General features: G+C 48.8%; 1 protein-coding gene across 3 annotated transcripts; it reads right to left on the bottom strand.

The window, feature by feature from the left end:
• Positions 1 to 28: 28 nt before the first annotated feature.
• Positions 29 to 26,114, bottom strand: BAG6 (BAG cochaperone 6). Of its 3 annotated transcripts, none has more exons than XM_073548817.1 (27): positions 25,963 to 26,114; positions 24,525 to 24,609; positions 15,333 to 15,450; positions 15,054 to 15,241; positions 14,320 to 14,379; positions 13,945 to 14,001; positions 9,283 to 9,357; positions 9,075 to 9,208; positions 8,872 to 8,998; positions 8,584 to 8,778; positions 8,247 to 8,505; positions 8,111 to 8,161; positions 7,265 to 7,360; positions 7,034 to 7,176; positions 6,867 to 6,939; positions 6,292 to 6,581; positions 5,873 to 6,155; positions 5,626 to 5,795; positions 5,390 to 5,443; positions 4,185 to 4,287; positions 3,983 to 4,107; positions 3,575 to 3,721; positions 3,430 to 3,486; positions 3,169 to 3,318; positions 2,938 to 3,045; positions 2,585 to 2,731; positions 29 to 480 (listed from the first exon to the last, which is right to left on the bottom strand). In XM_073548817.1, the coding sequence occupies exons 1-27, from the start codon at positions 26,097 to 26,099 to the stop codon at positions 385 to 387; spliced, it is 3,528 nt and encodes a 1,175-aa protein (XP_073404918.1). In that variant the 5' UTR covers positions 26,100 to 26,114; the 3' UTR covers positions 29 to 384. The 3 variants fall into 3 exon arrangements, with proteins under 3 accessions (XP_073404918.1, XP_073404920.1, XP_073404919.1); XM_073548819.1 differs by having other exon boundaries at positions 25,922 to 26,043; XM_073548818.1 differs by lacking the exon at positions 13,945 to 14,001.
• Between the last annotated feature and the right edge of the window lie 1,503 nt (positions 26,115 to 27,617).

The raw sequence follows: 27,617 nt of genomic DNA, 5'->3' as shown, positions 1-27,617 counted from the left end.
CCGCACAGGACGCGTTTCACACATTACAGCCATTGGTCTAAGACTTTTATTGAAGCTTTCAGAGTTCTGGACAGGACTGAGCATTTCATGATTTAAAGGGCCAGTTACAAATTAGATTTTTAGTGAGAACATTTAGGATTCATCCCCTCCATTAGCAGACAACGCAGTAAGCTCTGGGGGGTCCTGGCTCCTGCGGCACAGTAGTGTCCATGACAGTGACCTTACTGGGGGGAACACAGTGAAAACGTAGATGTCTCTAGGAGATACCGCCAAAGAGGAGTCATAGAAGCCATATACAATAGAGGCGGGGTACGCGGAGGACATAGATGCCACATACACAGGGTGAGGGGGTCACAGGCTCACATTAAGGGGGGGCACAGGGGTCTAGGCGTCTCCCGGAAAGGCTCTCTGTGTATTGGGGAACCTCTGGGGACTGTAGGACTCATTCTCTTGAAGGATTTTCTGGATGTCTTGACAAAACTAAAAGATAAGCAAAATGTCAGCTTTATACAAGGAAATACCGGCGTCGTGTGCAAGGACAGGACGCTCATTTAAGTTGTACAAAGCTGGCAAGGTCTATGTTTTTCTGTGTACTTGCTACGCCACAAAGTCATTCAACACCTGAAGCAGAATTTATGCAAGAAAAGCCCAGATTCATTAAGACGGGAATTTTGCACGGGGTTGTCCCTCCTTGCAGATAGTCCCTGGCTGCAGTTTGTTATCCCCTTTCTGACTGCTGATGCGATAGTACGTCAGCAGTCAGACTCCCCTGCTTTGAGGTGGGGTCTGGCAGTGAGCCCACCTCAAAGCCGCGACATGTCTGCTGTTATGAACAGCTGAAATGTGCCGGCAATAGGCACGGGCGGAATCGACATCCGCCCGTGCCTATTAACTAGTTAAATCCCGCTGTCAAGCGCTGACAGCGGGCATTTAACTAGAGCTTCCAGCTGCCGGGCCGGAAGTGAGCTCATCGCCAACCCCCATCACGTGATCGGGAGTCGGCGACACGTTGCCTGGACAACCAGAGGTCTCAGAGACCTCTATGGTTGTTGCAGGCAGATCGCTCTGAGTGCCGGCCGATGGACGGCGCTCAAAGCACTGCAGTAAATCTGCTACATAGGGGCGATCTGCTCATCGCCCATATGTAGCAGAGCCGAACGGGTTGTGTATGCTTCTATTGAAGGCTATTGAAGCGCACCAAAGGTAAAAAAAAAAAATGTTTAAAAATAAAAAACCTAAAAGTTGAAATCACCCCCTTTCGCCCCAATCAAAATAAAACTATTAAAAAAAAAAAATCCCACATGCACATATTAGGTATCACTGAGTTCAGAATCGCCCAATCAATTACAAAAAGCATTAACCCCAATCGCTAAACGGCATAGCGAGAAAAAAATTAAAAACGCCAGAATTACGGTTTTTTGGTCGCCGCGACTTTGCATTAAAATGCAATAACGGGCAATCAAAAGAACGTATCGTCTCATAGGTGGTATCATTAAAAACTTCACCTCGGCCCGCAAAAAATAAGCCCTCAACCGACCCCAGATCACGAAAAATGAAGACGCTACGGGTCTCAGAAAATTGCACTTTTTTTTTTTTTAAGCAAGTTTTGTAATTTTTTTTCACCATTTAGATAAAAAAGAACCTAGACATGTTTGGTGTCTGTGAACTTGTAAAGATCTGGAGAATCATAATGGAAGGACAGTTTTTGTATTTATTGAACCTAGCAAAAAAGCCAAGCAAAAAACAAGTGTGGGATAGCACATGTTTTGCAATTTTACTGCACTTGGAATTTTTATTTACCGTTTTCAAGTACACGACATGCTAAAACCAATGATGTCGTTCAAAAGTACAACTCGTCCCGCAAAAAATAAGCCCTCACATGGCCATATTGACGGAAAAGTAAAGTTATCTGGGAAGGAGGGGAGCGAAAAACAAAACAAAATCGAAAACAGCTCCGGTCATAAAGGGGTTAAACCATAAATTGGGCTGTTCTCACCTTCCCCAGGTTACAATGCAAAGTCTTTGCTGCTGTTCCCAGTGTCAGCACCGCAGCCAATGCCAGACGCCAGGAGCAGCAGCGGTTTCCAGAGACTGGACCCGGGAAGGGAAAGTAGAGTGCAGCTTATGTTTTACCAAAATGCAGCTAGTGAAGACATTTTCTGGAAATGAATCACCCCTTTAATAAGGCGAGACGTGCGCCATTATTAACCCCTTCGGGACATATGAACATGATCATGGAGGAAAAAACAGAAAATAGCCTGGTTATGAAGGGGTTAATAAGTTTGGGGCATCTTTTAACTGCTGTATGTTACCGTCAGAAGTGTCACTCTGGACAGGAGCTGGCGTATATCGCGGTCACCATTAAAAAAAAAAAAAAAAAAAATTCTGTGGTGTAAATTATGATGCATTCGTCAGGCGCGCTCGGGCACGCGCCTTTTTTGTTAAAAGTTGGCCGGGACTGGAATAAAAAAATGCCAAAAGGTGGTAACTTTTTTTTGCAATCAAAAAGTGGCACAAAAGTTTTCCCCCCAAATTCGTCAGAAATTGACGGGGTTGTAAATATATGGCGCTGGTCTGTCCTTACCTGCTCTCTATATCGCACTTGTACCTCGCTGTTGTCCAGCTCCCTCTGCAGACTCTCGGTACTGGTTTCGGGTTTAGCGCCTGTATATCTCATAGCTCGATTTACAGCATCTGAAAGCGAAAGGTGAGGCCCCTCACCCTGCATAGTCTAGAAATAAGGCGACAAGCACATCTGCTGTTAACGGGCCCACACATGTATAAATGGTGTCACACAAAGGTGATGGATGCAGGACAGGGTGACTATTACCGCCATACTGTGCACATTAATAGCGCTGTCATATCGCATGTATAAGCTCTCATTGGAGTATCAGTACTCCGGTACTGTGCATGCTCCGCCTGTAGGCTTATGCTCACTTTTCGTCGCTTAGCTGGCATCCCGCTCAGGTACGCATCACTTAGAGAAGGCTGCGGCTTGATCTTCCTTTGGCTCTGTATATCTTGTCTGATAACAGGGACCCATTCCTTGGGGGGGGGAGGGAAAGAACAGAGTAAAAAACTAGGAATGAAGCATGGAGCCCAGATCCGACACACTGGATAGAAGAAGAGGACAGGAAAGGTTAAAGGTGGCAGAGGGGTAACACTCACTGGAGGCACGGCTGCAGCCCAAGGCTCAGATCCTGCCTCTTCTTGGGGAGGAATCTCTGAGTCTGGGCACAGTGCGGGTGCTGAACTCTGGGTCGGCAGGAAGATGGCTTCTTCCACTGTGGTGGCGGGAGCCGGAGAGGAGGCGCACGGCTACGGGACAGAGAAAGTGACGTCAGGCATTAGGTTGTAGATGAATCTGCAGGCAGTGGGGGTTGTTCTGTATACGGGGGGGGCGGCGCCACATTCACACAAGTGTTGTACCTGAGCGTCGGCAGGGGACATCTCCATCGGCTGCTCCTGCAATGCGGCTTCAGGGACCTGATGAAGAAGACGGGCAGGAGACAACGTAAGAAAAGTCTGAGTAATTAATATGACAATATAAGCCTGTAACCTGCATCCATCTCACCAGTGGAGCGTCAGTGGTTCTGCGCACATGTCTTTGAACCTCGGCTTCGGTCACAGGCATCTGACCCAGCAGAACCTGGAGTCGCAGGGACAGGACAGACGTCACCCATGACACCAACGCAGGAGACACGTCCAAGGACAGACGCCTCTGAAAATGAGGATAGAAAAGAAACATAAGAGGAAGAAGAAGAGATCATCCAGGGGGTGAAGGCAGAATTAAGAAGTACAGAGGAGCTACAGTAGACATAGATTTCAGCATTAGATGGAGGTTGCCTTCTTTGTGATCAGACTAAGTTGTTTTATTATTTCAAGGGGAAAAGAAATGGCGCCATCAGCGGGGGGGGGGGGGGAGTAGCTAGTTTCTCCTATTGGAGTCAATAGGTCAGAGAATGTGGAGCAGGCGGCTTACAATCCTCTCATTGATGACTGACGTGAGAGTGTTCTGATCCCCCCTCAGACAGTACAAATTCAGGGCAAGCCACTCAAACAAGGACTGATTGCACATCTCCAGCAGACGCTGCCCGAACGTGGGGCCTACAGGATAATAAAGAGAAGAATAAATGTCCATCTCTCTCAAGTGGGTCACCCGGTACGAGCCCCCAGTCACTAACCTGAGCAGTGCAGGATGTGGGTGGTGATCCGGTTAAACTGCTCCTGGAGGAACTCCACATTCGTGCTTGTAATTTCTACATCTTCCCGGACCGGCGCCGCAGCCTGCGTACACAGATACACAGAGGACGGGGGGGGGGACGTCAGTAGAGACCTCCCATCCCAAGTTGCAGAAAATTACAGTGGTGGCAAATATGGTTTCACAACTTAAACTTATTTGTGTGTTAAGGCCCCGTCTCACTAAGCGATCTCAGTAGCGAGATCGCTGCTGAGTCACAACTTTTGTGACGTAACAGCGATCTCACCAGCGAGATCGCTATGTGTGACAGCGATCAGCGAGCGGCCCCCCTGCCGGTATCGCTGATCGCTGGAAGAAACCTCTGGACATTTCTTTGGTCGCTGGTCTCCCGCTGGCCAGCACGCATCGCTGTGTGCGACAGGCGGGAGACCAGCGATCAGCTGTAAAAAATAATAAAAAAAAAAAATAAAAAATAGTTATTCTCACCTTCCGACGTCCCGTTCAGCCATCCTGCCTCTCTCCACGCTCCGGTCCCAGTGATCCTTTGCACGAATGACCGCGAGACTTTGTTATCCCTCGAGACCGTGACATCTCGCGGTCATTCTCGCAAAGGATCACTGGGACCGGAGCGTGGAGAGAGGCGGGATGGCTGAACGGGACATCGGAAGGTGAGAATAACTATATTTTTTATATTGATTCTATTTTTTACAGGATGGCCAGCGATGCCGGGCACTCGGCATCGCTGTGCTGATTGCTGGTGAAGCTGTCTGTGTGACAGCTCACCAGCGATCACATAGCGACTTACTAGCGATCCTGACACCTTGATATCGGTGTCGGGATCGCTGGTAAGTCGCTTAGTGTGACGGGGCCTTTATACTCTGGATGCGGCCTGCAGTGTAAAGAATGGAGGGTAATCTTTTGTCATGGCTGTAGGTAAAGTGCAATACTGCTGACATTTCACAAATGGAGATTCGGCTGCGAGACCCCATTTTGGTTGCTAAAGTGAAGAGGCAAAAGCCAATGCTGCTCTCTTCAGCAGTTAAGCACCCCTCCTTCCCCATCATCTTACATATCTCATTGGGGTCTCAGCACCCAGACCCCCACTGATCAAAATATCTGACCTTTCGCCGTTACCCAAAATCTATATATAATCCACTTCTCCAGCATATAGTATATACAGGCTCTTACAAAGCTTTCACGGATGTATTCCTCCAGACCGTTAATAAGATTTCTTGACGCCATCTGAAAGTAAAAGAAAAATAAAATCACTCGTCTCCGTATACAGAAGTCCGCCATTGCCACCAATTTCTAATTTTTATCATATGACTGCAGCATCTGACTACATACGGAAAGTTTGTAACCATGGAAACACACTGCTCTGCATAGGAGCTGCATGTAGTAAACGCCACGTTAGGGGTCCGCACCTGGATGTTCTGTGGGGTAGGGTCTGCCTGATGAAGATACTGTTGGAGGAAGAAGGAGCGCAGCTGTGGTTGTAGGTTCTGCAGCGGTTGGGACTGCCCGTGTAACAACATCACCATATCCACCAAGGAGAAGTGATGGCAGATGAGCGAAAGGAGGTCCCCAAAGAATCCTGCCGAAAAAAAGTCAGAATGAGACTCGTAAGCAGGACACACGAGATGCTTGATAGAAGGAGGCCGCCACCCTTACCGCCAGGACCCTCTGCGTCTGGTTGGAAGATGTTGTGGGAGCCGCTGAGGCGTTGGATAAAATCCGCGATGCTCTCCGTCCCGCTCTGATCTGCGGCGCTCAGGGATCCAAGCATGGAGGACAGAACGCCTTGAACCACACTGGTGAAGAACTCGGGGGGAAGGGTATCTGCAGCGGCAGCTTGAGGTGAAGTGCTAGACGATGGAGAGGGGGATGGGGAAGCAGCTGTGGGGGCAGTAAAGGATGGGATTGGACTGGTGGACACTGGGATGTTCTGTGCTCCCTGCAGTGGAGTAAAAAAAACAAGTCAGACACGATCGCTGGTGAATGATCGTTAGAGAGCGCTCTCTTCCCACCCCTAGGCTGATCGAGTGTGGCAGCATATGGGTACAATGATATTACAATTCCTTCTCTCCTACCTGCAATATATCGGTGACTCCTTGTAGAAAGGATGGCATCCCGGGAACCGCCACCGCGATGCTTGGCGAGCTCATGGCGATGTTGGCCACGCCGGAGCTGGCAGTGCCCAGTAATGAGCCCAGCAGCTGGGACAGTTGTTGCTCCGGTCCAGTAGGGGGCAGCGAAGATGGCGCAGTAGGTGCTGTTGGAGTGCTGGGGAAGGTGGAAGTGGTGGAGGTGGTGGTTGCTGTCGGGGCGGATGTGGTGGTGGATGAGGATGTAGTAGAAGGAGCATTACCACCATTCTGAGCTGTGAGGGAGAGAGAACAAGGGAAAACTGAGGACAGGGGGACAATTCAGAATAAAGGAGAAATATTGTGAGATTCACACATCAGCGAGACGCCGTAGCACAGGTCACAATATCAGTCCTGGACCCCCACCAATCAGTATACTATAGTGGTTACCCTTAAAGGGACTGCAGTACTGAACCAGCACCACAGTCCTTTGGAAACCTGACGTCATTGTGAACAAAGCCTAAAGGACATCAAATAGAATACTGTGCCACGGGATGGGAGACCTAGGAGACGACACTCACCTACAATGACGGGGTGCATGAGGAGCTGGCCCACCAAACCACTGATCATCTGAGTCAGGGAGGTTGGAACAGCCTGAGAGAGACACAAGGAAATGCCCTATAATCATGCAGCCCGCAGTCATTACGGTGACGGGTCAGTAAGAGGGGAAAGTGATCTGACAGCTCACCGTTGGCCCGGTCCCCATTCCTGGCTGCCCCACGGTTCCTGCAGGTGGGGCGGTGGTCCCGGTTTGGGGAGGCTGAGGTGGCGCAGCGGGTCTTGTGAAAACAAATCGTGGGGGCTGACCTTGAAAGCCAGGCATCTGTTGCCCTGTACGAGAATAAAAAGGGAAGCCATCATTAGGTCAGACCATTAATCACGATCAGGGAAGGGTCCCTGACCCGACTCCTGCACCCACCTGAAGCAGCCGCCATAGCCTGCTGGGAGATCTGATGGGAAATGGCTTGCATGAACTCCGGGGGCAGGCCAGGCATGTGTAGATGCGTTGCGCCACCTAAAATACAGAAGCCGCAGTCATGTTAATAATTTACCAGTAATATACGTTTGACGTGCTGCAATCTCCATTCCTTTCTATGCCCCCCAATATGCAGTTTACAAGGATCAGACTCCCCCCCGTAGACAGTCTGGCTCCGAGATCGATCCAGAAAGCTTCTCCTTTCACAAGCTCTCATGTTTTAGCACAGCTTCATTCCTGCACCGATTTCCCCTGCAGAATATGATGCGGTTGCTCTACTCTCTCCCTGAACAGAGCTACCATCTGTGCACGAATCACCATGACAGTCTGCTGACTGCTGTGTGCTTTCCTCCCTATCCACAGCCGGTGTGATCTTCTGTTAATGAAAACTCTTTAATAGCCTGAACGGTCGCGTACAACATTTCTTATATACTGATCTGCTATGTATGACCTCTTCTCCCTCCACTCTGGTGTCTCTGACACTGAGAAAAAGGAAAGGAAGAGCAGAGAGCTGACAGTCAGGAGCAGCAGGACAGCCAGCTATGTGCAGGGGCTGTGCAGACTCTACAACAACAAATGGTAGGTCAATTTTAATGACTCAAAGAAAAAAAAAATAATTCTCCATAGATCACATTGGAGACAGCCGTATGTGTACAGCTTCTTCTTCTGCAGATGGGTTGGAGGATGCCCCATCTACCAGACCATTTATTCTTTTTGGAATGCCTCTTTAAATATAAATACATCAAAAATAGAATTGAGAAAAAAAAAAAAAAAGCATTCACGTCTTACCATGAGCTGCTGATGTCGGGGGAATGTTGGGTGATCCACCAGATCCGGCGTCTAAGATAAAACACAGAAAGCACCATTAAAAAAACAACAAACCCGTATCCTGAGGGGTCTCAACAAAACTGAGTGACCGCCTCACCCGGGATGTTCATCATCATCATGACAGGCTCCATTGTCTGGTGTGTGATGCGTATTACACGGGGCTGTAGAGGAGAAGTTGCGGGGGAGTCCCCAGTTGTGTGGATGGGCGTGGCCCCTCTAGATGGTTGGCGCTGGGGCTGAGGCTGTGGCTGCTCAGGGGTGCTGGCGGATGGTGCAGGGGTGGGGGAAGGATCAGCAGTGCCTTGGCCAGCATTGGATCCATTGCCCGTCATGGTGACTGTGGTGCCAACATTTATCTAAGGATAGAATGAACAGAGAAGTAGACCGATGCCAATCACAGGGACGCGTGTGACGGTATGGCAGCCGCATCTCACCTGTATGGGAATGGCAGCCTGCTGGAGGACCATGGGACCAGTGTAGTGTGAAATGGGGCGGACGACATGCATGTGTCGAGGGGCGGCCACCGTCAGATTGCACCGCAGGTCAGACACTGCAATAAGAGCATTTCCTAGGAGACGGAGGCATTCTCCAACGAGGTTAATAATCCTCTGAGACTGATACCGGTCATCCTGCAGCACAGAAAGTCAGAGGGTACAAGTCAGCGATACATGGTGGCGGTCTATGGTGGGGTCTTATGGGCGGCTCCTATGAAGTTATCTTACATTCTCATAGACGCCATTTGTGGCATTACTGATGATCTCCCGGTAGCGCTCCATGAAGGGGGAAAGACGTTCTTCCGCCCGGGACAACGACTGGAGAACCTCGGCGTACTCTGTGGGAGTGGGGTGACTGCAGAGACAAAAGCCGAGTCATGGGACATGATGCAGAGAAGACGCAACAGGAGTAAGAAAGATGTGTCTGGTACCTCGAGGATGTGGCACCGCTTGGCCCCTCATTATTAGAAGCCGCTTGGGATTGTGGGTCCCGACTGACAGCAGCGTCACCTTCAGGTTCGGACATCTCCATTGGCTCTGAAGACTGATCGCTACTCGATGGTTGCTGCAAAACATGGATCTTGTAATACCATAGGACTACTCCTCCCATGGGGCACACCACCATCTCCGCAGACTCACCTCCAGACGATCCAGGATGGACTGGATATCCTGAAGGATGTGTTGTGCCAGGACGAGGCGAACACGCGGCTCACTCTGTATAGTGGGATGTAAGTGAAGGAGAAAGACAGAAGGACACAGCGGGATTACCAGGAGGAGGCAGCAATAAGGGCAGGACAGGGTGGACAACAGAGAGAGGACCACGTGGTGCAGACCACGGAGAAGTCAGAGGCGATAATGGATGAAATGAGAGGACAGACGTCAAAAAGGAGAGGTGAGAGGAAGCCAGAGAACACAAAATGCATTAGATCAAGGCAGCAAAAAGAGAGCGCAGCGCACACCCCACACAAACTTACAGGGGTCCATCATCAAAAACCCTGCGCTAATAAAAACAAAAACCCGACTTACCTTCAACCCGTGTCTAAGATTAGAGTATGGGACATATCCGCTAAGGACTGCTGTGAAATAACTACATCTGCCAATGCCTGACGGATTCCCCCAATGTCATTTCTGAACAGTCAGTGAGGATTAGCCCCCTAAAGGTCTCAGAGAAAGTGAAAACCTGGACAGTGAAGAGACCTCCTTAAGTGAAGAACGTTTCCCTTAAAGCTTTGTGGCAAAACTGTCAAGAGGGAAACTGTGCCTGAAGGGAAGAAGTGGTGGACGTCAGCCAAATTCTAGATAAAGTGATAGAAGCACCAGCCACAGACTGACGTGTAAATACAGGTAACACGAAATGTTGTCCCATAGAGAGGAACCAGCATCACTCATGACAATGAGGCTTGGCGCGCCATCATGGAAGGGAGAAGTGTCCGTGCGGGTGCCCATCTCTTCATTCATTTCTACCGGAGCTCAGAAAACTACCGCAGGGGGACCCGAATCTACTGGACATTTATGGCAAAACTTGTCCCAAAAAAGCCAATTAATCCGTCGCAAAAAATTCTCAGGAGAGAAGAATCAAACACTACAAAAACAAGAGACCTCACAGTACGCCATCATCACACTTCAGTGCAACCAGCACGAGAGCGGCGCCCCATGGCCTCCATGGCGGAGATCACTGGGTGTCTGAGCGCGAGGACCATCACCGTGCCCCAGATTCAGAGCAGAGTCCAACTCACATCTGTTTTCCTGCAGAGCAGCACTCCTGGCCACCTAGCTGTTCAGAGTACCTGCACTGAGCCTCGTTCCTTCGCTCCTCCTCTGATGAGGAAAAACTGAAGGTGTGCAAACACCCCCCTTCCAATGGATAACTGTCTCCGCTCACTCCCATATTGGAGGGGGGTAACGCCACATCTATCACCTTTAGGGGCCGCCTGTGTGTCAGGTAATCTGTGGAGCCGATGTCACCGTTCACCTCAAACGTGGCAGCGAGCGGAGGCCGATCACCCAAAGCGGCAGCGAGCGGAGGCCGATCACCCAACGCGGCAGCGAGCGGAGGCCGATCACCCAACGCGGCAGCGAGCGGAGGCCGATCACCCAACGCGGCAGCGAGCGGAGGCCGATCACCCAACGCGGCAGCGAGCGGAGGCCGATCACCCAACGCGGCAGCGAGCGGAGGCCGATCACCCAACGCGGCAGCGAGCGGAAGCCGATCACCCAACGCGGCAGCGAGCGGAAGCCGATCACCCAACGCGGCAGCCAGCGGAGGCCGATCACCCAACGCGGCAGCCGATCACCCAACGCGGCAGCCAGCGGAGGCCGATCACCCAACGCGGCAGCCGATCACCCAACGCGGCGGCCGATCACCCAACGCGGCGGCCGATCACCCAACGCGGCGGCCGATCACCCAACGCGGCGGCCGATCACCCAACGCGGCAGCGAGCGGAGGCCGATCACCCAACGCGGCAGCGAGCGGAGGCCGATCACCCAACGCGGCAGCGAGCGGAGGCCGATCACCCAACGCGGCAGCGAGCGGAGGCCGATCACCCAACGCGGCAGCGAGCGGAGGCCGATCACCCAACGCGGCAGCGAGCGGAGGCCGATCACCCAACGCGGCAGCGAGCGGAGGTGGATAAGCCCTTTAAAGACAGTGAATATAAATATATGGTGGGACTCAAAACCTGCGCTGGATAATGGGGTGGTCTTATCTGCTGTGTATCTCCAGAGTCGGAGAGAAGACCTGTAACCTGATATACAGAAGTGTAATGTAGGAAGAGGTGGTACAGGAGGCCATGTTATCTCGCCGGCGCCCCTGGTACTGACCACCGCCCTCCATTTGGAGTTTTTTTCCACTAGATTTACTAGATTTTAAAGTGTGCACCGCAGAAAAGATTCGGAGTGGTGAATTCACTATTTAGGGCCTTGGTATGGGGTAAGAAACAACCTAGAATAAGGCTTGAAACCTTGCAAAGACCAAAGGATGAGGGGGGACTGGCACTACCAATCCGGAACTGTATTTTTTAGCTGCCCAAAGTCAACATCTCAGAGGGTGGTCTAATCAAGACAAGGCAGGCGTCATCATCATCAGAGGAGTGCTGGAATACGTACTAAATAGAAGCCCGTTGATACTTGGCCTAGAGGATGGGAAGATGGGTGTCCCACTCTGCAACTCTTACAAGACCTGTGGAACAGACTAAAGAGGGTGAGAGGGGTGACCGGGTTGACTAGATTCACAGTTATATGGGATAATAGTAACCTCCCAGAGATTCGGAAACTTGGGAGACTGGAAGGCTGGAAACGTAGGGTGCTGACATTAATGTCTCAAATTAAGGATAATGGGGAGCTGAGACCGTTTGTGCAATTACAGAGTGAGTTTCAGTTGCCGGATTCTGAATGGTACCACTACTGTCAGGTACGGCATGCCATTACGGCTCAAAAACTTTCCAGAAACCTGCAGATACAATCTAACATAGTGTTGGACTATATATGTGGTGGTGCTGGACTTACAAAAGGGGTAATTTCTAACACCTACAAAGATTGCATACACATTTAATGGGGTTCCCACTTAAAGCAAGATCCAAATGGGAGGGAGAGATTGGGGTGATGACTGACGAGGTATGGGACAGCGTCCTAGAATATGTCCCCAAACTCACTATGAGTGAACCAGCTAGGTTGTCCCATCTTTATGTGATCCATCGTGTGTACCGTACCCCCCTTCTGATGTTTAAAATGGGGCTGAGGGACAACTCTGACTGTCCAAGATGTGGGGGGTCTAATGCCGGAATCCTTCATATGATGTGGACTTGTCCCAGGCTATCTGCGTTCTGGTTTAATGTGATTAACAGAATAGAAGGGGCTTACGGAAGTGTTATACCCAAAAACCCACTGGTCTGCATACTGGGATATGTGGAGGAAACTGACATCGTTAATAGTGCAAAGCTAGACTACTATGTGTAGCAAGGAAGCTGATTGCGAGGAACTGGATCAGGAAAGAGCCACCTTCTGGGAGAGAGTTTGTGAAACAGGTGTCTTGTATCATCCGGCTGGAGGAAAGGACATATGCTAAAAGAGGCAATTCTAAAACCTATGAGAGGTTGTGGAATCCCTGGTTACAATACGGTACAGTTAACTGATGGGAATGTGCTATATTTTACAAATGCTGATGTTGTGGATAGACCATTAATACCCGGACATGGGAACATTTCTGTTTTGTATGGTTTGATTGACAATATGGGTAAAAAGGATGACTAATGGTAAATTACAGTGTAAGAGAAATCTTATGGAGAAAAGAGTTATATAAGCTGTCTACATTGGGGGGGGAACAGGGATGTTCAATTTGTAAATCTATTGTTTGTGGAAGATTTACTGTATATTCTGTATTTTGAATTCTGATTAATAAAAATCTATTTGATCAAAAAAAAAAAAAAAAGATTTTAAGGTGTGCACATAACACTATTGAGTGTTCAATTAGAGATCCCAACTTTACGAAACAGAGAATAGAAGAGGGCCGTTTGGGCAGAGACCCCACTGACGTATAAATGAAAAGTCAGACGAGATCACTACGTAGTCCGTTAGTCCGTCTTCAGTCTCGAAGGACAGCAGCGATGGGCTGATGTCTTCATCTCTTCCTGATAGTGATCGGCGTGGGTCTGAGCACCTGGACCACCGCTGATAAACTTCAGTCATCGCTCTAAACTTTCCAAAGGCTGTCAGTGCAGTTCATCTTTAAATGCAGCAGCGACACAAGGGAGGAGGGGACCTGGCTGTAACCTGCTCTGGTTAATAATTGCCTCTCCGAGCCCCAGGCAGAAGACAACTCCTAAGTAGTGTCTGATTGGCTGAATTTATTCCCCTTAGCATCAGTCTTGCTATGGACGACGGCCTGGCAGTGCCTGTAAGCCCCGACGTGCGCTGTTCCAAGTCTGAGGAGTTCCGTGCACAATGCCTGTTTCTACCCGATGTCGACAACAGACTGGCAGGACCTCGGCAAAGAAATCGGAAGTCAAAAATTAAAGTGTAACTCCAGCTGCAATCACTGATTCTTACACTTTTTTCCAGAAATTTTCTTAGCATTTTAAAGCCTTCCACTGTCAGGCATCCAGGAGATGCAATTAGGCCCCGCTCATGTGACGGACACCCCGACCGGGGCATCATAACGAACTGTGCAGCCGCTACAAGAAACAAACAATGACAGCAAGCGCAGACCTGGGCGCAGAATATCCCGGATCTGCAGACAGCAGAGCCCCCTTTAACACTACAGCAAGTGATTACATGGATGGGGGTGCGGGGCGCTATGTCTCATACCTGGATGGGCAGCTGCTGATCCAAGTTTATATGGACATCAAGAGAGGAGCCATCATTCTAAGCGGAGGAGGGAGGAAGGACAGAGCAGACATGGCACCGGGCGGTGAGGATACCGGGGGTGGTGAGAGGGCAAAGGAAGGCAGGAAAGCATGCAGGAGGTGAGAGAAATGGAGGGAGGTGAAGTGAATAAATGTGAATGGGGGGGGACGAAGAAAAGAGGAAAGAAGAACGACAGAAAACAGAATAATATCAGAATTGTTCTATACAGTTCACATCTAATCTACATGGAGACAGATTGCCCAGTGAGGGGGTCACACACATGCTGGTGACACAGAGAGGCCCAGCACACAGAGGTGTCGCAACACATACACTTACTCCGGTGACTGTGGAGACCCGCGGTGCCCTGCCAGCCTCACCAAGACCAGACATGACGTGCTGCGGAGAAAATGGGCACAACGTGAGCAGCAGAGGAATGGCTGAGGATAAGAGCCTGTTCCACGCCTGGCGCAGCAAGGAGCCGTCCCCCTGCGTGCTCAACACCGGGAGCAGCAAGGAGCCCTCCTGGCACACGCTCCAAGCCCGGCAAGGAGCCTCCCTTCTCCCCTCGCACTCCACACCCAGAGCTGCAAGGAGCCTCCCTTCTCCCCTCGCGCTCCCCACACCCAGAGCGGCAAGGGGCGTCCCTTCTCCCCTCGCACGCCGAACACCCAAAGCGTCAAGTAGCCATCCCCCCCCCCCCCCCCCCGAGAGCTCAACAGCCGGAGCAGCAAGGATCCCTCCTGCCACGCGCTCAACACCCAGCACAGCAAGGCACCTCCCTCCTCGCGAAGCAAGGCTCCTCCCTCCTCGCGAAGCAAGGAGCCTCCCTTCTCTCCACACACTGACAAGCAGAGCTCCAACTCCCCAATACTATATGCCTTAAGTAGCACATAAACCTTCCCCTGTGCTTCAGACTTTGTGATGGAAAGAACTTTCCCTCCCCTCCCCTGCACGCTCCACACACTGGGCAGCATAATATCCTCGCACCCCTCCCACTCAGCATCTTGCAGTAATTTAACCCGGTAGCTTCTGCACTCCACAAGACGCGTCTCACCACTTTTACTTCTTACCGGCAGGTTAAATGCTCCAACCATTACGTAGCTGTTTCCGTTCCTCTCGGGACCCGCGGCCCCTGTCACACCTGGTGCACTCCCGTTCGCAGTGGTCGATGTGTTGGATGAGGATGTGGCGGCCCCTGTTGTGCTTTGTGCCTGAGGCGGCGCCCGTTCCACCAGGTGAATAACTTTCCCATCCACATCTGAGTAGAGCAGAATTGAGAGGTTTAATAAGAGCGGAGCGTGCAGGACGCGGCCAAAGCACACACAGCCTCCGACAAACGTAGCACTCACTGTATTCCTTCAGCTTCTTGTCTTCCTGCAATACCCGACCCTGATATATGAGCCGCTGTTTCTCCGAGGGGATGCTGACAGACGACGAGATATGATCTTTAAAGTCCTTCACCGTTATCTGCAGGAAGAAGAGCAACGGCATTAACAAACCGTATACAGGGGAAAGTGAATGCAGCTCTGGAGTATAATCCAGGATGTAACTCATGATCAGTAATGTAATGTATGTACACAGTGACTACACCAGCAGAATAGTGAGTGCAGCTCTGGGGTATAATACAGGATGAAACTCAGGATCAGTACAGGATCAGTAATGTAATGTTCACTACCGTTCAAAAGTTTAGGGTCACTCAGAAATTTCCTTATTTTTGAAAGAAAGGCACAGTTTTTTCCAATGATGCTAACATTAAATGATTCAGAAATACACTCTATACATTGTTAATGTGGTAAATGACTATTCTAGCTGCAAACGTCTAGTTTGTAATGCAATATCTTCATAGGTGTATAGAGGCCCATTTCCAATAACCATCACTCCAGTGTTCTTATGGTACTTTGTGTTTGCCAACTGTGTAAGAAGGATAATGGATGGTTATTAGAATACCATTGAAAACCCTTGTGCAAGTATGTTAGCACAGCTGAAAACAGTTTGGCTGATTAGAAAAGCTATAAACCTGACCTTCCTTTGAGCTAGTTGAGAATCTGGAGCATTACATTTGTTGGTTCTAGTAAACTCTCAAAATGGCCAGAAAAAAGGAACTTTCATGTGAAACTCGACAGTCTATTCTTGTTCTTAGAAATGAAGGCTATTCCATGCGAGAAATTGCCAAGAAAGTCTTACTCACCGGTTAACGGTATTTTTCGGAGTCCATGACAGCACCACCTGAGAGAGGGGATCCGCCCTTCAGGAACAGGAAACCTACAGATACAAAAGGGCGGCACCTCTCCCACGCATCAGTTGGATTACAGAGCACAAGAGGACCTCCGAGGTTAATGGAATGATTTTTGTACAATACTATTATTACTTAACTATTTATCTCCAGTGGATATATATACAAGAGGAAAAAGTGCACACCCAAACTTAAAGGCCAGGGCGGGAATCTACGGGTGCTGTCATGGACTCCGAAAAATACCGTTAACCGGTGAGTAACTAAGACTTTATTCGGTCGTCCATGACAGCACCACCTGAGAGAATTACAGAGAGTAATAACTACTTTAGGGAGGGACTACAGCCTGCAGAACCCTGACACCAAAGGAGAGGTGTTGTGAGTTCATTTTCCCCTTCGTCACTGAGGTCTGGTGAACTCCCTATTCTGGTGAAGGAAGGTAATGAGCCTGATTATCAGGCACCTGAACCTGATGAGGATGACTGGCTGAGTGGAGTCACGGACTGGATATAAGGCTGCCGACGCCCTTCTGCCCTGCGGGTGATTTCTCTGTGGACTTCTAGGACACCAGTCTGATTCCTGCTCCTCTAAGCTATGTTTTTCTGCTTTGCCTGTTTGCATTAGTGTTTTGTTTTTGTTTTCCTTGCTTTTCTGGATTCTGCCATTCCCTGCTGGGGTGAGCTGAATCTCCTTTTGCCTGTAGCTCTGTCTTCAGAATATTCCTGAGTACTGACATAGCTTTTTTGAAGCCTAGCGTCTTCAGGGCCTTTTTCACTGTCAGTCTGTTGGCTCTTATTTTCATAGGGTTTTTCACGGATTGCAGACAGCAGCCTTCCTGTCCTTTCCTATCTAGGTAGTTTTTGGGCCCCGTCTTTGCTCAGTCTATCTTTCTGTCTGTGTTAGTGTTTTCATCTTGCTTCACCGTCATTATATGTTGGGGGCTGCCTATTGCTTTGGGGTCTGCTCTGGGGCAGTTTAGATTTCCCCTTTCTTTAGGCCTATTTAATTCTCCGGCTGTGATCGAGGGGTCTAGGGCATCGTAGGAACCCCCCACGGCTACTGCTAGTTGTGTTGATAGGATCAGGGGTCTGCAATCCGATAGCTGCCAACCTCTCTGGTTTTTTGGACTTAGCTAGCATTTTTGTTTTTGCCTCCTACGGTGACTCAATCATAACAGCCACCCCAATGACTAGTTGCTCCGGTAGGTGGGAGACTAGCTGCCTTCTACCCGACCTGGTCGCTAATTCCTAGTAGCAACTGGATCCTGGGGTTGATAGCATCGGGACTATGGCTAGAATTTTCCTGTGTACCCCAAAACAGATTTAAGGTTACCCCACTTAGATCTTCCCCATCAGAACAAGCTGTCCCGGAGGCCGAGGTTCATGATCTATGCCGCAAGAAGGTCCTGACGGAGGTGCCGGAGGCAGAAAGGGGAAGAGGTTTCTACTCCCCTCTGTTCCTAGTCCGTAAGCCAGACGGCTCCTTCAGGACTATAATAAATCTTAAAGCCCTTAATGAGTTTCTGGTCATACATCTGTTCAAAATGGGAACAATCAATTCCACAATAAAATTGCAGTTTGAAAATTGCTTTATGGTGGTGTTAGATTTAAAAGACGCCTACTACCATATACCCATTCATGCAGCCCATCAGCGTTTCCTCAAAGTGGCGGTTCAGTTAGATGGGTCAGTTCAACATTTCCAATATGCGGCCCTCCCCTTTGGGGTTGCAGTCGCTCCACGGGTATTTACTAAAGTTGTATCGGAGGTTATGGCCCATCTGCGTGAATCACATTCTAGTGGTCCCCTACATGGATGACTTCCTTATTATAGGCAAAACGGCGGAACATTGTTTGGAGCAGTTAAAAAGGGCAATGCCTGCCCTAGAGTGGTTAGGATGACTACTTAACATCAAAAAAATCTCGATTGCAGCCAATGAGAGTCCAGCAATTCTTAGGCCTAATCTTAGATTCTGAGAAGCAGGAATGCCGTCTGCCTCCTGAGAAGTTAGTTCGCCTACACTATCAGGTCCTGAACGCTTCCAATAACCCACCCATGTCCCTCAGGAAAGCCATGTCCCCTCTGGGCTCTCTCTCGTCCTGTATCCCCGCTATCCGGTGGGCCCAGTTTCATACAAGGAAACTACAGGGCGAGGTCTTATTATATCAAAGAGTCCTTGGGGGTTACCTGGAGGGCCAGCTAACTTTATCCCGGAACACGAGAGAGTCCCTAGCGTGGTGGTTAGAGAAGAATAACTTATCCAGGGGGGTGCCCTGGGAGTATAACATAACCCGCTTAGTCACCACAGACGCAAGCCCTTCCGGTTGGGGGGCTCATATGGGTGAGATTTTAGTCCAGGGCCTATGGGAGCATCATCAGGTAGAAATGTCGTCTAACCTGAAAGAATTGACAGCGGTGGAGCAGGCAGCTAAAAAGCTCCTTGTGTATCTACAGGGTCATCACGTGCGAGTGTTCTCCGACAATCAGGTCACCGTGGCTTATATCAATCACCAAGGTGGGACTCGTTCCAGACCCATGATGAATGTAGCAGAGCGTTTGTTCCAACTAGCAGAGCAGCATTTTTCTGTCTTTAACAGCTCTACATATAAAAGGAAAAGAAAACACCACGGTGGATTTCTTAAGCCGCAATCTGCTAAAACAAGGGGAATGGTCCCTAAAAACCTCCATCTTCGACCTGATTGTACAAAAGTGGGGGCAACCAGAGGTAGATCTCTTCGCCACCAAGGAAAACAGGAAAGTGAGACAATTCTGCTCTCTAAATCCCAGAGAGGACCCTCTGGCGGTAGACGCTTTTCTGATAAAGTGGGACTTCAGCCTGGCCTACGCTTTCCCTCCCCTATCTCTACTACCCCTGGTGATGAGGAAAATCAGAAAGGACAGGGCGAGGATTATAGTGATCGCTCCGTTTTGGCCCAGGAGGGCATGCCTCAGGACCATGTCTGTGTCCGACCCGTGGGTGCTTCCGGACATCCCAGATCTCCTATCCCAGGCCCCAGTTTACCATCCTCAGGTGGCTCGCCTACATCTGACGGCGTGGATTTTGAACGGTCACTGCTAAAAGATAAAGGTTTCTCCCCAGACCTGATTAACACCCTGCTTAAAAGTAGGAAAATCAATACAACTAAAATTTACGTTAGAATCTGGAAAAGATTCCTTCAGAACTCAGGAGTAGTTGCTGGGGAATCAGCACCTATAGTTCAAATCTTAGAATTCCTACAGAAAGGTCTGGACATGGGGCTTTTCACCAGTATCCATAAAGTACAAGTATCAGCCTTGGGGGCCCTTCTTAGCTGCGACATCGCAGGTAATTACTGGGTCAGTAGGTTCATTAAGGTGGCAGGTAGATCCAGACCAGTAGTAAAGGATTGTTTCATGCCGTGGGACTTGAACCTAGTTCGCACGACTATGACGGAAGCTCCATTTGAACCTATCTCATCAGCTTCCATAAAAAAATCTGTCCCTCAAAGTAGCCTTCCTGGTAGATCTGACGTCAGCTCGTAGAGTAAGCGACATCCAGGCATTATCTAGGCTTCCTCCTTATATACAGTTCAGAGACGATAGGGTAATACTTAGGCCTGATCCAGCATACTTACCTAAGGTAGTTTCTAGTTTTCATAGGACACAGGAAATAGTCCTTCCATCCTTCCTCCCTAATCCAGTTAACGAGAAGCAAAAGAAACTACACACCCTAGATGTTAGGAGATGTCTCATAGAATATCTGACAGTTACCGATCCCTGGAAGAAGGATAATGCCCTATTTGTCTCCTATCAAGGCGCTAGGAAAGGTCTTAGAGCATCAAAAAACACACTAGCCAGGTGGATTAGAGAGGCTATTTCACTAGCATACACCTCAAAAGGCAGATCGGCCCCTGGGAAGCTGAGGGCGCATTCCACCAGAGCCATGGCGACCTCGTGGGCCGAAAGATCAGAAGTCTCCATTGACGAGATATGTAAGGCGGCTACTTGGTCCTCTCCGAGCACCTTCTATAGTCATTATAGGCTAGACCTGGGTGCTTCCTCAGACCTCTCTGTTATGATTGAGTCACCGTAGGAGGCAAAAACAGAAATGCTAGCTAAGTCCAGAAAACCAGAGAAGTTGGCGGCTATCGGATTGCAGACCCCTGAACCTATCAACACAACTAGCAGTAGCCGTGGGTGGTTCCTACGATGCCCTAGACCCCTCGATCACAGCCGGAGAAATAGCTAGGCCTAAAGAAAGAAAGGGGAAAACTAACCTGCCCCAGAGCAGACCCCAAAGCAATAGGCAGCCCCCAACATATAATGACGGTGAAGCAAGATGAAAACACTAACACAGGCAGAAAGATAGACTGAGCAAAGACGGGGCCCAATCTAGCTAGATAGAAAAGGACAGGAAGGCTGCTGTCTGCAATCCGTGAAAAACCCTATGAAAATAAGAGCCAACAGACTGACAGTGAAAAAGGCCCTGAAGACGCTAGACAGAGCAACCGGCAAAAGGAGATTCAGCTCACCCCAGCAGGGAATGGCAGAATCCAGAAAAGCAAGGAAAACAAACACAAAACATAAATGCAAACAGGCAAAGCAGAAACTTAGCTTTAGGGAAGCAGGAATCAGACTGGTCTCCTAGAAGTCCACAGAGAAATCACCCGCAGGGCAGGAGGGCGTCGGCAGCCTTATATCCAGTCAGTGACTCCACTCAGCCAGTCATCCTCATTAGACTCAGGTGCCTGATAATCAGGCTCATTACCTTCCTTTACCAGAATAGGGAGTTCCCCAGACCTCAGTGAAGAAGGGGAAAATGAACTCACAACAGGTGGCTTTTTAGCCTCACGCGCTGGCCGTTCCTGGCGCCCCCCTCCTCCAAACATAAATCCTGTACCTTTCCTTTTTTCATCCCATCTGCCTTGATCCCTGGACGACCTTCTACGGAAATATCCCTTCCTGGTAAAGGGACGTCTATAAGAAAGATTCGGCAGACTGGGGAATTTCTAAAAGTTCGTCCAGCACGGGACTGAATAGATATTCCCCCTCACACGGAATGGAACAGAGTCGGGACCTGGCCTGGATATCTCCCGGCCAACATTTCAACCAGAGAGCCCTTCGAGCTGCATTCGATAATCCTGCGGTCCTGGCCGCCATCCTTGCTGAATCCGCCGAAGCATCAGCTGAAAAGGCAGCGGCGTTTTGAATGATGGGCAGGGTCTTCCAGATGGATGCTCTCGAGGCTCCGTCTTTCAGCGGAGAATCCAGTTGATCCAGCCAGACCATCATGGATCTGGCTGTGCACGTGGCGGCTACTGCTGGTCTTAGAGCGCCAGCTGACATCTCCCATGTTCCTTTTAGAAATGAATCCACTTTTTTATCCAACGGATCTTTCAAGGAGGCCATGTCGTCAAATGGTATGGAGGATTTTTTGGAGGCTTTGGCTACTGCTGCGTCAAGCTTAGGGGCCTTGTCCCATCTGCTTACCACTGGGTCATCAAAGGGGTACCGCCGTTTAAAGGCTGGTGGTAAAGTGCCCCACTTTTCAGGCCTTTTCCATTCTCTATCAGGCTCTGGACCTTGTTATTTAGAGGGAAGGCCCTGCGCTTCCTTGGATCTAGACCACCGATCATCATATCCTGTGCAGAGAGTTCTGGTTTTGTGTCCGCTACCCCCATGGTGGATCTTACTGCTTTGACTAGCCTATCCATTTGGTCTAAGGGGAAGCAGAAACGGCTAGAGTCTTCCTCCGAAGATGAAGAGGAGGCTGGGGACTCTGAGGAGTGATCTTCCTTCCTAGGGGCGACCGAGGACTCTGAACCCGAAAGACTAGATTCTCTTCTCCTAGAAGACTCCCTTTGTGATAGGGCTTTCATTTCTGTCCTGATTATTTCACTCAGGCTTGAGGTGAAGTCAGGTGTCTCTCTACCTGTATAAACGGGGGAGAGTGTAAGGGCCTGTCAATCTAGCCATGGACTATCGTTCCCTTTAAAACCCTACCGTCTGTCGCACACACGGCTGACAACATTTTAGGGTAGGCATCTGGCAAGGGGCAACTACAGAGGGCACACTCCCTGTGCTTCTGTTTACCCGAACTTTTCTTACCCTGCGAGAAAAAAAAACAAAAACATAAGGGAATACTGCATCAGGGTACTTTCACTGAGATCTCTTACCCATGCAGTCGAAGCAGGTACCAGATAACGGAGGGAGGCAGCGGGATCCTTCAGTCAGGAGGAACTTCTGCGGCTCTGCCCGCTCGTTCGTCCTTGCTTCTTCTGCTGACCACTTGTATGATGCTTTACTGAGGTCTGCCTCTGCGGGTGCTCCTGCACCTCATCCTGTTGGTCTATGGGGGCTTCCGTCGTATCCATTGCTGCAATGGGCCTTCAGAAGCACCCCAGCAGCGTCCCAGCCTGCCTTATATTGCCTCCGGATATCCGGCCAAGAGCACCTCCCACTTGGGACCCTCCCGTGACCTCCCCGCGCTCCGGTCCCCCCTCCCCCCCGGCCGCTGCACACGACCCAGGACAGCCTGACTTCCGGTTTCGGAGGTGCCGCCCTATTGTATCTGTAGGTTTCCTGTTCCTGAAGGGCGGATTCCCTCTCTCACGTGGTGCTGTCATGGACGACCGAATAAACTGAAGATTTCCTACAACGGTGTGTACTACTCTCTTCAGAGGAGAGCACAAACAGGCACTAACCAGAGTAGAAAGAGAAGTGGGAGGCCCCGCTGCACAACTGAGCAAAAAGACAAGTACATTAGAGTCTGTAGTTTGAGAAATCGACGCCTCACAGGTCCTCAACTGGCAGCTTCATTAATTAGTACACGCAAAACGCCAGTGTCAACATCTACAGTGAAGAGGCGAATCTGGGATGCTGGCTTTCAGGGCAGAGTGGCAAAGAAAAAGCCATATCTGAGACTGGCTAATCAAAGGAAAAGATTAATATGGGCAAAAGAACACAGACATTGGACAGAGGAAGATTGGAAAAAAAAGTGTTATGGACAGAGGAATCCAAGTTTGAGTTGTTTGGATCACAAGAAGAACATTCGTGAGACGCAGAACAACTGAAAAGATTCTGGAAGAGTGCCTGACGCCATCTGTCAAGCATGGTGGAGGTAATGTGATGGTCTGGGGTTGCTTTGGTGCTGGTAAAGTGGGAGATTTGTACAAGGTAAAAGGGATTTTGAATAAGGAAGGCTATCACTCCATTTTGCAACGCCATGTCATATCCTGTGGACAGCGCTTGACTGGAGCCAATTTCATACTACACAACTGGACTATGACCCAAAGCACACCTCCAAATTATGCAAGAACTATTTAGGGAAGAAGCAGGCAGCTGGTATTCTATCTGTAATGGAGTGGCCAGCGCAGTCACCAGATCTCAACCCCAGTGAGCTGTGGTGGGAGCAGCTTGACCGTATGGTACGCAAAAGAGCCCATCAAGCCAAACCAACTTGTGGGAGGGGCTTCTGGAAGCATGGGGTGAAATTTCTCCAGATTACCTCAGCAAATTAACTTCTAAAATGCCAAAGGTCTGCAATGCTGTAATTGCTGCAAAGGGAGCATTCTTTGACGAAAGCAGAGTTTGAAGGAGACAAATATTATTTCAAATAAAAATCTGTTTTTCGAACCTTGCCAATGTCTGGACTAGATTTTAAATTCATTTGGCAACTCGTTTGATTAATAAAAGTATGAGTTTTCATGGAAAACACAAAATTGTTTGGGTGACCCTAAACTTTTGAACAGTAGTGCATGTACACAGTGACTGCACTAGCAGAATATTGAGTGCAGCTCTGGGGTATAATACTGGAGGTAACTCAGGATCAGTAATGTAATGTATGTACACACTGACTGCACCAGCAGAATACTGAGTGCAGCTCTGGGGTATAATACAGGATGTAACTCAGGATCAGTAATGTAATGTATGTACACAGTGACTACACCAGCAGAATAGTGAGTGCAGCTCTGGAGTATAATACAGGATGTAACTCAGGATCAGTAATGTAATGTATGTACACAGTGACTGCACCAGCAGAATAGTGAGTGCAGCTCTGGAGTATAATACAGGATGTAACTCAGGATCAGTAATGTAACGTATGTACAGAGTGACTGCACCAGCAGAAGAATGAGTGCAGCTCTGGAGTATTATACAGATGTAACTCAGGATCAGTAATGTAATGTATGCACACAATGACTGCACCAGAATAGTGAGTGCACCCGAACATACAACCTCAGGCTGCAGCTTCAGAACAGGAGATCGGCGGTCAGTTGCCGTCTGTACATGGACAGTGAAATATGCTTGTGTGAACTCGACCTTACTCTGCACCCACCTCTGCATCCACTGTGAATGTCCGTGACTGTGAGTCCAGCGTTTTCACAGTCACCTCCATCTTCTCATCTGCTGCCATTTGTCTCCTTGAAAGAAAAAAGTTACAAAATAATCAATAGGGGTTTCCTGTAATGTAAGCATAAAAGCTGTGAAACTTCCCAAGATCTGTCGTTCTTTATACAAAGACTATCAGCATCAGAAAGCAAATCTGGGGATGACTGATCCATGTTAATCTATGCCCTTCCAGCTGTGGCCAAATTTCCTTTTTCTGCTTTTGTTTTTTCTCACTAAATTTTTTTTTTCCCGGTTTTTAATTTTTTTGACATTCGATTGATCAGAGTGTTTGACTTTTTGGGGGACAAGTTGTAGTTTAGAATAACACTATTAATTTTACCATATAAAATATGGAAAATTGTGTAAACAAAAGTCACGATTCTCCAGGTCACTACGAATACAGCAATACAGCGATGCTCAGGTTGAAAAAGGATTTTTCATATTTTACCGGTTAAGAAAAATAAATAAATGATACATATTGTCTCCATTTTCGGAGATCAGCAGAGCGGTATGAGGACTTGCCTTTTATTGTTGTGTTTGTTGCTACCATTTCTGGCTCCGCATCAAGCTTTTATTGCATTTTTTTAGAAGGGGAAATACAACAACAAATAATTCTGGGGTTTAGACGTTTCCTTTATGATTACAGATGTTAGATTGGAATTTGCGGAAGTGGCGATAATTATTTTGTATTGGGAGAAGGGGCGATTCTAACTTTATAAAACTCATTTTCCGTTATTTATTTTTTCTTGAGCTGCGATCGGCCAATTGCTTGTACAGTACAGGATGCATCTCCAGCACGGCAGTGATCAGGGAAGTTACCGCTTTCCTAGGATGCATCCTGCGGCTTCCACGGAGTACAAAGATAGCAGTAACAGGGGCTTTGACCTCCCAGAGACTGCTCTGCAGGGGGCCGATGGACAGCAGTCAGTGAAGCGCTCCCTTACAGACGGCAGTCAGAGTCATGACGGCATTAAGTGGTTAAACTGACAGCTGCCGCTTGCAGTGCACTGAGCGCGCTCAGACCCCGGGGTTATGGCGGATGTTGGTGAGGATTTAAAGGGGAGCTCCATAAATATCTGACAGATGCCAAATCCCCCCCCCTCTCACTTTCCAACACCCATAAATAGTCCTGAAATACATGTCCCATAATGCAGCTCCACACCAGAGAATATTAGCACAAGGCATTCTGGGAGTTGTAGTTGCACCGCAGTTAGAGATACTTCAATATTCCGATCTGCCATAATCCTATTTGTGGTGACGACGAGGAGGCGATGCTGTCATGTCCCCGCAGATGCTAGAACCTTCTACCTCCGGCATGTGGCCCTCGCCTCCGGCCCCGCTCACCTCTCACATACCGGCCCCTCCGCGGCCTGCCGGTATCTCACCTGTGCTCCCGGTCCTCTCTGTAACCAGAGACACCGACAACTGACAAGTACTGTAACGAAAACAGCAGCCGCAGCCGGGCAGCTTCCGCTTCCGGGACAACTGTAAAAGAAGCGCTTTTCCGGTGGGTGAAACGCATGACGCACTTCCGCTTCCGCCCTCACCTTGAAGTCTAAGCTTTTGTCACTTCCGCCCGTAGCCCACTACCAATAATCCGGCAGCCTTTTCTTTTATGATAGTCATTTTCACATATAGCATCCAGACTCAATCACTGAAAACATATCTCTAGACCTATAGCATCAACCTAAAAAGTATAGAAATATATACATAAAGTCAGAGTTTGTCGCCTCCCGGCACCTATTTGGTCATTTTTCTTCCTTTTCTTCTATGTGTCATTACTTTGGTGGTCTAACAAAATAATCTAAATTTTGTTTCACGTCACTATTTTACGAGACGCGTAACTTTTTTTTATTTTTGGTTCAATAATAATAATGACAATAATTTTATTTCTATAGCGCCGACATATTCCGCAGCACTTTACATTTCGGAGGGGACTTGTACAGACAATAGACATTACAGCATAACAATAATCACATAGATCATAACAAATACCAAGAGGAATGAGGGCCCTGCTTGCAAGCTTACAGTCTATGATGAAAAAAAGGGGAGACACGAAAGGTGGGTGGTAACAATTGCTTTCATTGTTCGGACTAACCATAGTGTAAGAATCGGGTGTTCCTGTTGCTGTATGAACCAGTTAACAGTCTAAATATGTAACAGTACAGACACAGAGGGCTATTAAATGCATAAAGCATGTGAGAACATGATGCGAGGAACCTGGTTCTGGTAAGAATTTTGAATGGGCACCCAGGGATAGATTAGGTTAATGTGTTGAGGCGGTAGGCCAGTCTGAATAAATGCGTTTTTAGGGCACGCTTAAAACTGTGGGGATTGGGGATTAATCGTATTAACCTGGGTACTGCATTCCAAAGAATTGGTGCAGCACGTGTATAGTCTTGGAGACGGGAGTGGGAGGTTCTGATTATTGAGGATGTTAACCTCAGGTCATTAGCAGGACGTAGGGTACGGGTAGGGTAGTAGACTGAGACGAGAGAGGAGATGTAAGGTGGTGCTGAGCCATGAAGAGCTTTGTGGGTGAGGGTAATAAGTTTATACTGGATTCTGAAGTGGATGGGTAGCCAGTGTAAGGACTGGCACAAGGCAGAGGCATCGGTGAAACAGTTGGTGAGGACTATGATCCTAGCTGCAGCATTCAGGACGGATTGGAGAGGGGAGAGTTTGGTAAGAGGGAGACCGATTATAAGAGAGTTACAATAGTCCAGACGAGAATGAATAAGAGAAACAGAGCTTTGCTGAGACGAAAGTAAAAAAAAGGTCAAATTCTAGAAATGTTTTTGAGGTGCAGATAACAAGAGCGAGCCAGTGATCGGATGTGGGGGGTGAATGAAAGCTCGGAGTCAAGTATGACCCCAAGACAGCGGCATGTTGCTGGGGAGTAATAGTGGAACCACACCCAGAAATGGCAATATCGGGTATAGGTACATTAGTAGCGGGAGGAAACACAAGGAGTTCAGATATAGTGAGGACATGATGTTAGACACAGCGTATAGACAATCGCTGGTGTTTTCTAGAAAGG

This window comes from Dendrobates tinctorius, unplaced genomic scaffold (assembly GCF_039654945.1).
Source record: "Dendrobates tinctorius isolate UK_male_01 unplaced genomic scaffold, ASM3965494v1 ptg000158l, whole genome shotgun sequence".
Classification (NCBI taxonomy): domain Eukaryota; kingdom Metazoa; phylum Chordata; class Amphibia; order Anura; family Dendrobatidae; genus Dendrobates; species Dendrobates tinctorius.
Note: the sequence above shows the minus strand (reverse complement) of the source record. Positions and strands in the feature narration are given on the sequence as shown.

Coding starts and splice junctions, on each gene's coding strand:
- BAG6 (XM_073548817.1), bottom strand. CDS start 26,099: ATGCGTTTCACCCACCGGAAAAGCGCTTCTTTTACAGTTGTCCCGGAA. Junction 15,451..24,524: donor CATTCACAGTGGATGCAGAG/GTGGGTGCAGAG, acceptor TTCTTCCTGCAG/ATAACGGTGAAGGACTTTAA. Junction 5,444..5,625: donor CTACCCCACAGAACATCCAG/GTGCGGACCCCT, acceptor TTTTACTTTCAG/ATGGCGTCAAGAAATCTTAT.